Consider the following 15,399-nt stretch of genomic DNA (forward strand, 5'->3'; position numbering starts at 1 on the left):
TATTTCTATTATAAGTAACTAAATATTTAATATTCAACCACCAGTCCTTATGCTGATGTCTCCAAGACATTTTGGTAGCCTGAAACTCTGTAATCTGTAGTCTGTAAACTTCTGTAATCGATTCTTAAAGATGGGATCATGAGAAGAGCCTTTCTTGAATTCTTAAATGCTGATAACAATTTGTGCCTTTTATATTTCAAAGTCCGTTTTGTCAGATAGGAAATCCTTGACTTTCTTTTCTTGAGAATCTTAAACACATTGCTCCACCTGCATCTGGTATAAAATAGTATGGTTGAAAATTCTAATAATCTAGTAATTTCCTCCTTACAGTCCAGTAATTTCACTAGAGTACATCTTGCTGATGGTTATTTTTGGTCAATATTAGTTATCTGATGTGCTCTTTCAATACATAATTTCTTATTTCAGGGAAGTACTTCTAAAATATTTTTAATGTCTTTTTCTTGCCTTGGTTTTCTTATGAACTCCTACTGGTACTATGTTTGACCTTCTTTACCTATCTTCAGTGTCACTTTTTAATCTTTTAAAAATCTTTAAGTCTTTCATTTTTTATTTAAAAAACTTTTACACCTTCTATTTCTTTTAAGGCATTATCTGTTTTATTTATCTGGTCTTATGTTTCTATTTATGATCCTAAAATATTTTATTTCTAATTCTTTCCTGAGTTGTCATCTTATAATTCTGATTTGATGTTGTTCTTTCATGTCATACTATTTCTTAAAAAGCTCATTTTGCAATAAAAAAATACAGTTTTCTTTTATGGGCACATGTTTCTGGAATGCTCCCATTTTCCATAGGGGTGTTATTCTGCTTATTCTTTTTCCTTATAATTTCATATGGGATTTGGCCTTGATGTTATTATTTTGCTCATTTTCATGTAAAATTAATTTTCCTGAACTTATGGACTAAGGAGTCAGGAAAGCTTTGTTAACTTCACAGATTCATTCTTGTGTTGTTTCTGCGTTGTATTAAAAAGTATGGCAGCTTGATTCCTGGGACTTCCTGGCTCTACTTCCCCTGCCCACCTTGAACTAGACAACCTCCTTTATCTACTGTCCCTAACCCACGCAATTTTGATTCTATGCCCAGCAACTTTTCTTCAGTGTGAGGCCTTGTCCTGGAAGGGATCTCTGGCAAGTTAGTTTTGAGAATTCCTGGGGTGACAGTGACTCAGCCCCTTCAGTGCTGGTGGTTATACTGTGGTTCTCCTGCCCTCAGGTTTATCAGATGCTACCCTACTGCCTCCTTCAAATACTGTACCCTTCCAGATCTTGCAGCTGGTGGTGCTTTATCCCCAGCTGCTCGTATTTTGGGGGATGTGAAGATATCTTGTTACCTAGCTTTGCTGTCAATGTCATCTTGCTGTTGTTTTAACATGGGAATTGAAAAACTATGCCATCACCACTACCTCCCCGGAATCCTTTCCATATATTAATTTTCGTACAGGAGGTATGATGTGGATTACTTGTGTGACCACTAACAATGTTGTTAAATGCTTTTCCTGACATTTTAGTTGAGAATGTCCCACTTCACATTTTATTGCTTCATGCCACGATAATCCATCTGCTGTTTAAAACCAGGCCTCATCCATTGAAACGATGCTTCATCAAAGCCTTTGACATCGCCTGTATTTATTTGACAAACTTGCCTAACTTCAACTCCACAAGTACTCAAGGATTATGACATTCTCAAATCATACCCAATCACGTAGCAATAAATCTTAGTTCAATCTCAGCAACCTGGCCTGGCCACTAGTAGCTGACTGGGAAGGCACATTTATAATAAAACTACTGAGACTGACCATTTCAATTCACCCACTCCATAAGGGTTTATGTCAGAACTAAATATATACCAGTTGTCATAATACCAATCTCAAAACTAGAAACATGGGACTTTCCTGGTGGTCCAGTGGTTAAGACTCTGTGCTTCTGTTTTGCTTACCACTACATCCCCAGAGGTTAACACTATGCGTAAACACCTAACACAACGTCACTGAATTTGTTGAATGAATAAATGCGATCTTAGCAGGTTGTTTATATTAAACTCTCTTCAGTGGGGGATGTTGCAGTACTACCTGTTATTTAAAACAGCACTTTCATATTGTATGATGCTGGCTTTGTGGAACCACTGATGCCAACTGAATATGCTCCAGCCGCTTCCGAGTGTGGTAAGATGGTAAGAAGGCTGAGCTGCTGGTACTGGCAGTGCTCAGGCAATCAATCTGGCTAACGTAACAGGCCAGAAGACAGGGCCGTCATAAGATGCAGCCAGGTGTCAGAAACACCACATCTGATCTGGTTCCCAACGTAAGGCATTGAATTCAGGGAACCTCATAGTCAGAACTAAAGCTATTGGTATCTTTAGCTATTGTCCCCCTTTATAACGCAGCTGTACTGGCTTCTGTAGAGGCCTTTGATTCCTCTTTAAGTCCACCCTCTCCAGGAAACCTGGACACTGTGGACACAAGGGCCTCAGCAAGCCCCAATACGGCCTGTCTGAGTAGGCACACATCTGACTGTCCAAGGCAAACAGCAACTGCTGAGACAGGCCACCTCCAGATCATAAGAGATGTACACAACATATAAAAGAAAGAAAATAGAAGTTTCAACACGCCCCATAAGTAAAAATTTAGCTTGAAAACAGATGTCCACAATAGGTAGACAAGCTACGTTTCCTCCTCAAATGATATTATGTGAACATGCCACAATATGCTTTACTTAAATTCATCACAAACTTTTTTTTTGGCCACGCTGTGTAGCATGTGGGATCTTAGTTCCCCAACCAGGGATCAGGGATTGAACCCGAGCCCCCTGTGGTAGAAGCGTGGCGTCTTAACCACTGGACCGCCAGGGAAGTCCCTGTCACAAACTTTAAGCAGAAATAACGTAACTAATCAAGATCCCTCAGGCTTCTGAGCCGCTAACCAGCCATCAGGCTGTAGGCACTCACGTGCACCCTGGGCCTCCGTAACACAAGACTGTGAGTGTGAGAGTCCCTATGGTTCTGGCCTGCTTTATCCATCAGTGAGACTCAGTTTTACGTGACTGTCAAGATACCCATTTCTCTTGACTACATATATAAACAATCTCTCAAAATGCCCAGGAGAAGGAGGCCCTGAAGGTCACGCAGAACCCGCACTAGTCATGACCCCTGACCAGACAGCTGTTTTGACTTCTACCTCCGCAAGGGCTCTGTTGATAAGAGCTTCCACGGCGCCGTCACTCTGGTGTCAGTAGGTTCCATGAACATTACAAGGTTCACGACAATTTACAAGTTTCAGTGCTACCTGCAGTGCCAGCCACAAGGATTAGAACCACCTAGAAGATCTGGCTGTCGGTTAAAACCTTTACCAAAGACTGCTCTTCTGAAAACGTGGAGAGAGCAAGTAAAACAGAGGGAGCGGCAGGGGGATGAGAGAAAGTAGGAAACCAAACTTCTTTAAATTCGTATTGTAGTGATTTGTTAAACAGTTACCTTGTCCTGGAAGTGCTCTGTTTATGAGGACCATGGAAGTGCTTTTTTTCTTTTTTTTTTCCTGTGGGAGAAGGGAAGCAATGAGGGAAATGAAAGAGTTCATTTAAGTGCCATATTCACATAAGGCTAATTTGTAAAAGCTCAAAGCAGCTGAATACATTTACAGCCAGCACTGGTCCACAAAACTTCACTTGAGAAGGCTAATTGAGATTCTTCGGGAGAACTCCCGGCCTTCAGTAGTTACGGAACGTCTCATTAGCATTCTGAACCTCCCCCTTCTCTAGAAGGCGAAGTCTGACTCTGCCCGGCCTGGGTTCACGGCTTGTGAATTTCCAACAGTGTCTAATCACTATCATTGTAAGGCTGCTGATGTGGTTTTGCAGCCCCTTTGCCTTTTTTTTCTTCCTTTTGGTTTCAAACTAAAGTTGCATTTAACACGACTGTATTAGTTATATAGGAATACTGTTTAAAAAAAAAACAAAAACAGAAATGACGCCCCACCTCCAGGACCGTAACATACAGGCTGAACTCGCTAATTAAGACACCCCTGTCTCAAACTAGAGGCGTGCTTTCTATAAAAGGGAATCATTAGAGCTGACGGCTGGAGTTCAGAGACCCGTAAACTCAATAAAATCTTATTTTCTACCATTTTCAACTCTATATAGATGCAGTATTTGAGCAGTTGACTTTTTAAGATCAGTGAGAGGATGACACCCATTTGACTATTCTTATTTTTTACTAAAATGACATGTTGTAGGTTCCTCTGTATATATATATATTTTAAATGCTCAAAGATGTTGGAGCAATCAGTGTCATGGGAAACTGCATGTTTACTTTAAACATTTAATTAGAAGCCTCTCCCACGAACTAGGAAAAATTTCCTCTCACTGCTATCTTAATATCTATTATTACAGGCTTACAAAGAATCACAGGATAAAACTAAAATAGTACAAAGGTCTCCAGGTATCTGCCATGATTATTATTGATGCGTTTTCATTTGTATGTAAGCAATGACACGTACACACACACATTTACATACACATATATGTGCATACGTGTATATAACACAACTGCCTAGGCCCAAAGTTTGGCTGAATTATTCCATCTGTACTTTTCACATAAGAAAAAAAAAAATCTATAGATTTGCCTCTATCTAAAAGGTAACATCTTTTTCCCAGAAATATTTCATAATTTTTCTAGAGTAAAAGGTAAAATTTCTTACTGCTGTAAGATTTAAATAATAAGTATTTTCCTTCTATTGGATTATAATAACATATTGAATATACTTTTTCCTTTCAATTTCCAACGACTTTTTTTAATGACATTCTGAAGGAAAGCCCATTAGTAAATGAAATTCCACTGACAATTTATTTCAGCCTTTAATATATTTTCTACTAAAAATCAAGCTGTCAAGACAGAAAAATATTACTGGTTTTGTTATGACAAGAAAACAAGTGAGAATTTTTAATTCACAAAGGGAGAAAACACTAGACATTGATCTCATTATACATACAATATTACAATAAGCTGATTAGCTGTGGACTATTAAAACATTTAAGACTTCACATACACACAGGTGTACTTTGAAACAAGAAACACAGGACAATTTTAATCTTTGATATGTCATAACTACCAAGAGAAAGAACATCACTGATTTGAGTCTAATTGTTTTCCTGGCATACAATCACTATATAGGCCAGGCCTAAAGCATACTGTATATTGTTAAGGACATCTTTAGGCAAATATAAACATTCTCATTTGGGAGCTTTTTCTCCCTACCCAAAACAATGCTTTCCCATTGCTGTCAAGTAGCTTGGTTTGTTATCAATTTAACAAGATCACAACAACAAACAACATTTTCACCACAAAACTCAGGTGAGAGGTTTTTACGCAGGTCATACAAAAAATATTTGTCCCCAAGAAAAGTAATCGTAAATTGCAGATGCAACCCTAAGAAAAAGTGTCTTGGCTACAAATCATTCACTTTCAAATATTGATGAAGAAATAAAGAATGGAGGGGGTGGGAGGGGTGGGAGGCGATGGGAGGTGATGGGAGGCGACGGGAGGTGATGGGAGGGGATTCGAGGGGATGGGAGGGGAGAGGAAGGGATGGGAGGGGTGGGAGGGGAGGGAGGGGGTGGGAGGGGAGGGGAGGGGAGGGGAGGCGTGGGAGGGGTGGGAGGGGAGGCGAGGGGTGGGAGGGGTGGGAGGGGAGGCAAGGGGTGGGAGGGGAGGGGGAGGTGAGGGGTGGGAGGGGTGGGAGGGGAGGCAAGGGGTGGGAGGGGAGGGGGAGGGGTGGAGGGGGAGGGGTGGGGTGGGAGGGGAGGGGTGGGGAGGGGTGGGAGGGGAGGGGGTGGGGAGGGGTGGGAGAGGAGGGGGAGGGGAGGGGTGGGAGGGGAGGGGGGAGGGGAGGGGTGGGGTGGGTGGCAGAGGCACGGGCATGGCAGGGAGCACAAAAGGTGTGAAATGAGGAAAACATTTGCCACAGGAAGTACTGGATTCAGTTGATTTTTTTTTTAAATGAGGTATTATAAGAGTGTGCCAGTAAATGCAAAAACGAAACAAAATTAAAAACCAAAACGCACATTTCCAATGGAAAAATCTCTAAACCTCTTATAGTTTTCTTTATTCAGATTAGACATTTCATATACAGCAGTTAATCTAGAAAAATACATTTTAAAAAATCTTCAGCAGACCATGCTCTCTGTAACAAAACCTTCCAAACCCTGTTTTATTATACAAACCAATCTACAATAGTAATGTAAAAAGAAATTCTCAAATTTAGCAATGTCATTTTCAATCTGACATCCCTCTAATTTACATATGGGTTTCCACTATTCGTACTGCAGAGTTAGAATTCTGTAATAAATTTTTTCTAATGTATTCTGTACATATTAAATAATCTAAAGGGTTCCTCTTGTAGTGCATTTACCATTTAGCAAGTCTATTCAGCATTGTTCCAGTACCATTTGCATTACAGTGATTTGCCTGTAAATGTAATTAAAATCTAAAAGTGCACACAGTTAACTTTCTCAAATAACGGCCTATTTCTGGAGGAAACCTAATATTCACGGAGAATTACCAATATCGTGATTAGAAATGAGAGGTTAGAATGTACTCTGAGACTATATAACACAATTATATACATAAGCTAAAGGACAGTGAGTCTTTAGCCTGTATTTACATCAAATAACGTTGGTTTCCACAGGGTCATACCAAGAACTCAGTATGGCACCAGGTAGATTAGGATTGTTAGCTACAAGTCAGTGTAGCACAGACAGCCCCAAAATACCCTGAACTGGCTTATGCTAAATTAAACTCCAGTATATCACAGTGTTTTAAGTACTATTAGTATGCTGCTGTGCTACTCCGTAAAGACAGCAAGCCTTCATCAAGGGATCGCATCTGGGTTATAATGGGTCCTAGCAATCAGACTGCCACTGCATGCAGAAACCCCCCCCCAGAAAATACACAGGTTTCAAAACAGCTATACTTCATTTTGTTTTAAATGCCCAGGAGCGTTTTCAAAATAGCTGATATTAAGTATTGTTCTATTGAGTGATGAACCTATTGAATCATGAGAAGAAATTCTACGTTATCCAGTTTGAGGAGAAAAAATGTAGTATTCTTACCAAATTATCCAGTGTATATGACTGGTTAGAATCGCAAGTTTTGCTTTTTACTGAAATTCAGAGTATGAAATGCAAACATTCAGGATAAAATTAATTCAAACGTACACACAGTTCTATCAACTTGCAACAAAGCAGCAAATATGAGGGCCTATCACACATCTGGACTCTCCCATTCCCTTCTGATCCCTCAGAAAAGTGCAAAATCAAAGAGTCACTGCTTGGTCCACACACAAAATACATCAGGTATAAGGACTTGGAATCTGATGAAATCCGGCTTCTATTCCACAGGTTGTCTTCAGTACGAGTCAGCGTCCGAAGATGGAATTTATCTCGAGAAGAATTAACTCTACAATCTGATTCTGGTAGACGGTATGAACTGCTATGTTGCCAGTCTCCTTCTCTGGCTTTAACAGAGTAGGACCAAACACAATTGCTATACTCTGATACGTCATTCTGTTTTTTTCTCCGTTTTCTATAACTCTAAGAGGAAAAAGAAAAATTGTTAAAAGAGAAAATTTTAAAATAGGGGAAATTCTTCAAAGAGTATTATAAACAGCTTGCATTTAGAAAAGAGAAATAATGCTCATTTTCCTAAGGTATGTATAAACTATTTAACCAAACAGAATTCAGTCTGAATAGCATGTAAAGCTTTCTTTTGCATAAACACAGCTGAAAGGTATACGTATTCTCACAAACTTTAAATGTGTGATATTTCAGCTTAGTTTTAAAAATAAGACATAGACTTGAATACCTATTACAATTCAGGGAACAATGATTCCTCCGCTAGGGTGACAGGGGGAAAATGTCATTAGGGCACAGAGATTAAACTTTGAATTTTACTCATTTTATGCTATTTTTAAAAAAAATCTCTCATACTGTGATCACTTATTTTAGTAATCTCGTGTTCTTTCTATCAGAAGTTTCAGAGTGACTATGTAGTAACTTAGACCTAATTACCTTGACTTCAAGGTAACTGAATATTCCTCACTTAACCAATCTCATCTTCATCATAATTAACTTTTAGCAACAATTTCTGAACACTTACTACTTGCTAGGCATTATATAAATGCTTCACATATGAAATCTACTTCAAGGTATTCTTTATACCAAACCATTTTACCTACGAGGAACTGGGGCTCAGAGAAGTCACCTTTCTCATGTTACAAAGACAGCAGACAGCACAGCCGGGCTCTGAACCTAGGTCTGCGTGGCCCCGCCCGGCCCCGGGGGGCCTGCACCGCATCTCATACCTGTGCACTCCTCCGACCTTCTTTTTCCCCCTAATTACTCCTTCTCTTTTGTGGTGAGACTCTTACCTTTTGAGATGTCTAAACAGAGTCTGCATTGTGTCCTGATTTGGCTTTGGCAACTGTTTGATTAGATCCTTCACAGCAGAGACACGCTGTCTTGGTTCTTGTTCTGAAAAAAGACAATGACTGGAGATTTTGCATGAAACTGAAAGCAGTGACATTATTTTGGAACCTGGTATTTGGTAATACACAGTGACACCTGGTGGTTACATTTAAAATTTCTGGAGTAGAACAATCCTTTGAAAAAACTTGTTTAAAATATCAAACAGTGTTGTAGCAGCTACAGAGGGTTTTCAACATCTAGGGAAAAAACTGAGTGGCATTAATTACATACTTACTAATTGCATTAACAAAATCATTAAAATGATTAAATGTAAAGAGAGGTTCTGGTAATTCTCGAAAAAACATTTTCAGTGCTCCAGTGATGACATGAATATCTTCCCATTTACTATCCTTCAAGTCCAATTTCTCATCTGGAAAACAGTAGGAACGGGAAAGTTTTTGAAATTATTTTAAACCAATTCTAACAGTCATGAGTTATTTATTCTGTATGTAACAATATATGATCTTACCATGATTGACTGTAAACCTCAGCTTCTGGATCACTGCGAGGTTGCCACTAACTCTATAAATCCCATCAACATCCAACCCTAAGAGACAAATAACAATAATTTTATGTTTAAAGTTCTTGTTGTCTTCTTCTAAAGATGCTTTCATGTTTTAGAATTCTTATTAACATTAGCCTAAAATAAAATTACTCTTTTCCTCTAAATGGCTTTTTATAGATGCTTGGCAGAGAGAGAGGGGTGGAGATTCACTCTGAATTGTCTGGTAAACAGCAACAAATCTACTTTATCATGTAGACTGTGGATCACCATCTCAAGGAAATCATCTCAAACTTGAAATACTAGCAATTTAAGATAAACTTCGGCAAACACCTGAAGATAATTCAAGAAGTAAAGGAAGCCAGTAGATAAAATCAGCCCACCCGTTTCTTTGCACGTCATTTGAGAGTGTAAATGTACATATTAAGGTGCTCTCTGAATCAAAGTGCTTCTCATATTAAGTGCTTGTAATAAATAAACTTAATACAAGCCAGCAACTAAAATAATGGTTCTATAACAACTGATAATTTGATAGTTATTAATTTCTTTTATATGTGAAATAGAATCATTTGAAATTCACACAATGAAGCCCAAAAATTCATATATTCAGTAAATGATAATGATGCACACACTTAACATTATCTAATGTGCTACTCATTTAACTTCTAGTAAAGCCAAGTAGCATGGCATCTCTATTGTCAGGCTGAGAGTCAGAGATCTGTGACTAGCAGAAATTACATTTTATGCAAATATTTTAATTACACGAGATATTTCTGATGATATACTGATATAAGTTAATGGGACTGCAGTCAAGATACTGTTATTTTAAAAGCTAGTATAAATATTATAAACATGTTAAAATTAACCAAAACAGAAATTAGTTTAAGTCTTCAGAAGTACAGGAAATGACATAAAGAGGATTTGTCCATTTGCACACTTTAGAGTTGATTTAGCAGTTTGGGAATGTCATCTCATTTTTATTATAAACAGAAGAAACTTCCCCTTAGTAAGCAAACACTCTCTCCTCCTGTCTCTTACACTGCTGGATCATTTCTTAATAAACACAGTTTCACAATCACCACGTCCATTTTAAGCCAATGCCAACTCCCAATGGCTTCAAGGAATACCATATGCTGAATCAACCCTAAGTACTGAACATGCAATAGATGACTGCAAAGGTCTTAATTTGAAACAATACCAAAAAAATAAGTTTTTTTGCAAAAAAGATGCTTTTCTTGACAACTTATGACTATAAAGAACTTTTGGTTGCAACACTCAAAATCATAAAAATCCTAGGGATTTTGCTGGCAAAACAATGGGTTGTGTGCTTAACTTTAAAAAAAAAAAAATTCATTTTCTTACCATATTGTTCAACATGTTCAATGCACAACTTCACAAATTTTGGCACTGTGCCATTCTCTCTCTGACACAGATTAGCAAGGTTGGCTCCAAATACCTGATCTGAAAGAGATTTCAAGAAATGAGTCACCTTGCTAAACTTTAGTTCACAAAATGGCTAAATGATGCACAGTGCAACAGAAGATACCCCTGCACGCAGACACTTTCACCACAACGCACGCCTGCCTGACCTGCACTCGCCTAGCTCTTCCGACTCCAAGCTCCGAGAACACCCTCCTTCATTCCTGCCGGGCTCCCTTCTTACCTTCTCCTCCTGTGCAGAGATCAACCTTCCCCCAGACGGAGCTCCTTCTCACCACTCCTGGTCTCAGCTAAAATGTCACCTCCTTTTAGGAACCCTCTGACCATCCTAAGGCAGCCCAGTTCCCGTCACTCTCTGTTTTATCACTGTGTCAGATTCTTCACGTAAGTCACCATTATTCCGAATTACCTTGTCTGTCTCTCATCTTTATAGAAGTTTCATGCGGGCAAGGACCCTCTAATTCTTGAATGCCAACAGGTATTCCCAGCACTGAGGTTCAAGTCCACCACTTAGCAAATACTCAAATATTTTTTAAACTATTAAAACATGCCCATCAGATTGGGATGGATATATATACACTAATATGTATAAAACGGATAACTAATAAGAATCTGCTGTATAAAAAAATAAATTAAATCTAAAAAAAAAACAACACATGCCCATCGTGTGCCAACATCTGATTTCACAAAATATATCAAAGTCCGCTCTAGTAATCTTTCAACCCAACAGTTTTGAAATTCCACATGAGTGCTAAATATTCAGGAAAACAAATAAAATACAGTATTTGAAGTGGATGAACACCACCAGAAAGCGGCAACCGTTTATATTTCTCATTGAAAAGGTCTGACGAACAATGAGCCGCAGTTTCTATTCATTTATTTGTCAGGCTTTTTTTTGAGGTTCTAAAGCTCAATGTGCTAAATTCACGTGCATTATCTGGGGGTACCTGTCTACCCTTAACTCTTTAAGGTCGCTAATTTGAATCACTTAATTAGCTGGACTCTTCCTAGAAGTTTTAAATAGCTTTTTAATGAAACTCATTTGTGTATTTTAATCTAGATGCTTTGCATAACAGATGTTTCTGCAATGGTCTTTGTTAGAAACTTCATAATCAAAGACAGCTCTAACATATATGGTATAAATTATGTTACCTTTTGCTATATTTTTATTATGAACAAATGTCTCTGTTTTGAGTCATGTGTTAGAAAATTTTATCTTTGGAATTAAACATGCTTGTAAAAACTAAAGGTATATACAAGTATATGTGATTTTAAAGAATACTTTCCTATTAAGAAAAAATTCTGTTAGTACATTATGGTTCTTATACATGAAAATAAAACGTAAAAATTAGTTAGAAAAAAACACTTTATCCTAATTTTAAAATTACCTTAAATGAGAACTGAAGGCAAACAATCAAGAATAAAATTGTACATTATTTTTTCTTTCTTTCTACAGCTAGTGATTATTTATTTGAAATTTCTTCTGATCTGTGCATCTCAAAACTAAAAATCTGTCATTCTGAAAATCTGCCACGCCATCCCATCACATCCATGTAGCTCCTCTGGTACAGGGTTTCTAAAAAGCTAATTTGGTATTTATGTCTGTTTGATGCTTTAGTTAAAATAAACTCTTCATGTCCATTAAAAAATCAATTTTAATTACTCAAATGTATTTTAATCACTGAACCTGATAACTTTATGAATAAAGAATGAGACATTTTTGCCGTTTGGAAAATTTTCAGCTTTTAATGTAAAATATCTTATTTCCGATTTGGGCCAAAGTTCATTATTATAAACATCACTTCTACCTACCTTTAATATAACCTTTTTCACGAACAGCTTGCAAAGTAGGGCGTCGTGTAAGAAACTTCTTTAAGTTTTTCTTGGTTTTTTTCTGTTCTGAAGAATCTATGCTAGATACTTTCGTGGCTTAAGACAGATAGATATTAAGCATTTTATAAAATACTTTTTTGATGAAAATTTTTCCACCTAGTACTCAAAATGTATTAATCTCATATATAAAAAATCACCGTATATAAATTGTTTTTCTAACTTTAATATGGTTTAAGAGTAACACATGAAGAATCAAAAACTAACACAATTTCAAAGTGACAAACCAAATGAAACATTTCATTTTTATCACTAAACACTGAACGCAAACTGTGCCTTCTTTAGTATATGTGCCAAGACATTTTAAGTCATTCTAATTTATATTCATTATTTCACAAATGATATAGTCTTGGACTCTCCATCAGGTTTAGACGGTAAAATGACCAGCAAAAAATAAAGTAGCCAACCCATAAAACATAAACAAAATCGCTACCCTTCCCCATCCTCACTGAACTAGGAGTCAGGGGATATATATGTATACATAACCATCACAATTATTTGTACTTCAAGCTAAGACTCTTCATAATTATCTCTACTCCGAGCTAAGGATGGGACCACCTGGATTTCCACATTGCCTGCAGTCCTGATTTCTCTTTGGGTTACAATAATAAAAATCCAGAAAGTAAATTTCTTGAAAATAACCATATTTGAAGAAAGTTGAGAGCACAAACAATATATTAGTAAAGAATTAAAACAATAAAAGTTTCGTGGTTTACACTATTATACAGTGACAGTGTCAGTAATAGGCCTAAACTTCTTAAGAATGTGGGAGAAAAAAAGGAGAACTGATTTTCTAATCATTCAGTTAATGTGAAGACCAAAAATTTCTCAGTTAAATGTGGATTTGTTAAAATAGATTTAAGCAGGTTCAAGTCACGGGTAATGGCCTATTTAAAGCACATAATTCACAAGAGGCCTGTGTTAGAAAATGCAATCCTTGGGAATTCCCTGGCGGTCCCGTGGTTAGGACTCCGTGTTTCCACTGCAGGGGGCACGGGTTCCATCTAAGATCCCCCATGCAGCATGGAGTGGCCAAAAAAAAAAAAAAAAAGGAAAGAAAATGAAATCCTTACAACTGCTGGTGTCTCTGGTCCTGTACACATAACATGTGGTCTGCAGATTAAACGCGCAGACATAGCCCGGTCTGGAGACGCCTGCCCGGCACCCAATAGGGAGCACAGTTCCGTACGTACCACAGGCACATGTCCCGTGACTTCTGGCTTCTTAACGTCTAAGGGTCTGTCTAGGACCTTAAACAGTAATCATATACTTTCCAATCAATAAAGTTCAGCTTCCTAGAGACCTCAACATAAGCGCATTCCGTTGTGCGCATTTTTTTCTCTTGAAAGGGTATCATAATCTCTTAAAATTAATATGATGCCATCGGGGTGCATACGATTAGGCTGAAAAATGATGATGAGTTAATGAGGAGAGAGAACACTGAACCAGTGAGGCTGCAACTCCTGAATCTCAGAAGTCTTGTGACACTGGAGAGTCCACTCAGCTTTTATATATTTACTCTAAACCTTTGCTAAGAGAATAAGCTCACTCAAACCACTAGCAACACAGGGAAAGAAAACTTACAACGCAATTTCTTCAGATCCTTATGGTCCTTTTCTTTATCGTGCTTTTCTATTCCTGGTGAATCTGGTATATCCTCCTCAATCGCTTCATCGGGTTCTACTGTCTGTTGGTTAGAGATTTTCCAAACACATATTACTTTTGCTATTACTTTAGATGTAATTCTCAGAATGATCAGTAATCAACTCTTCCAAATGATTTTAGGGAACCAATTAGTATACAGGATATATGATTTAGATATTTGATAAATCTTTAAAAATACTCTTCTCCCCACCCCCACTGATGGCATTAACTCTGAATTTCGATAAGGAAAAAATTACTGATAATTCACAAGGATAATGCGCTTGTACTGATGGTGATGCTATCTTGCCTCATTTTGATCAGGTGACAAGTAGTAACAGTTAAAAGGTTGGGCTATAATCTGTGGTGATAGAACAGGACGATGCTACATTGTTGATAATAGGACAGATAAAGCTAACTAGCAATGGTACCTTAACTGCTTCACACCAACAATCTTTTAAAATTGCACTTTGTGTCAATTGTTAATTGACATTACTCATTACTCACAGACCTACGGATATCAGGAATTGAAAGAAATCCTAGAACTCATTTACAGCCTAACTACGGTCACTTTTACAAGTTAAAAAGCGGACTGAATTCTCAAAGCTAAAAACACTGCTCTGCCTTTTACTCTGAGGTCCTTTCTCCACCCAGAGTTTATTTTTGTGCACAGTGTAAGGAAAGGCTCCAATTCTTCTCGGACATCCAGCTGACCCAGCACATGCTCTACCTGGCACAGAGTGTCCAAAGGTACGTGGGTCTGTCTCCAGGCTCTTTATTCTGTTCCACAGGTCTGTATATCTATCCCATTATGGATACACAGCTTTATAAGGTCCTGACATATGCTACAGCAAGTCTTCTTCAAAGAAGTCTTGCATATTCTTAGCCCTTTGCATTTCTATATGAATTTTAGAATAAGTTTGTCAAGTTCCACCAGAAAACCTACTGGGATTTTGAATGAGATTCCAGAATCTCAAACCTACAAATTTATAAGTCACTTGGAAGAATATTATATCTTTACATAATTGAATCTTTTAATCCATGAACATGATATACGTCTCATTTAAGTTTTTGTCAATGTCTCTTAATAAAGTTTTGTAATCTTGCCCATCTCTTTGCCCTCAGTATCTTTTGCCACTTTGTAAACAGTATACATGTAAAATTTTTAGAGTCAATTATATGTTCCTCTCTTTTCAGTTGGCTTATTCCCTGAACCCTTAGGCCTTAATTTAAAAAGCCACTTTCTCTGCAAGGCCTCCCTTGATCCCTACACTAGATTAGCCCCTACTTAGTCAGAGTTTTTATATGTTCATTATATTAACTGTTCAGTTGTCTGTCCTCCATAATCTTGTCTTTGACTGCAAGCTCCATGCATAAAGGTGCAGCATC

The 15,399-nt window shown here is 37.7% G+C and overlaps 1 protein-coding gene across 5 annotated transcripts in view; it reads right to left on the reverse strand.

Annotated features, from left to right (window-relative positions):
• Nucleotides 1-6,093: 6,093 nt before the first annotated feature.
• ARHGAP12 (Rho GTPase activating protein 12) overlaps nt 6,094-15,399 on the reverse strand; it is a 111,545-nt gene continuing 102,239 nt past the window's right edge. For all 5 annotated transcript variants that reach the window (XM_059909905.1, XM_059909896.1, XM_059909876.1 and 2 more), the window contains 7 exons: nt 13,954-14,056; nt 12,292-12,408; nt 10,402-10,500; nt 9,007-9,084; nt 8,773-8,907; nt 8,441-8,543; nt 6,094-7,604 (listed from right to left, as the gene is read on the reverse strand). In XM_059909905.1, coding sequence (XP_059765888.1) covers nt 7,430-7,604; nt 8,441-8,543; nt 8,773-8,907; nt 9,007-9,084; nt 10,402-10,500; nt 12,292-12,408; nt 13,954-14,056 — 810 coding nt within the window. In that variant the 3' untranslated portion in view covers nt 6,094-7,429. The remainder of the gene's footprint in view (nt 7,605-8,440; nt 8,544-8,772; nt 8,908-9,006; nt 9,085-10,401; nt 10,501-12,291; nt 12,409-13,953; nt 14,057-15,399) is intronic.

The sequence above is a fragment of the Balaenoptera ricei genome, chromosome 2 (genome assembly GCF_028023285.1).
Source record: "Balaenoptera ricei isolate mBalRic1 chromosome 2, mBalRic1.hap2, whole genome shotgun sequence".
Taxonomy (NCBI): Eukaryota; Metazoa; Chordata; class Mammalia; order Artiodactyla; family Balaenopteridae; genus Balaenoptera; species Balaenoptera ricei.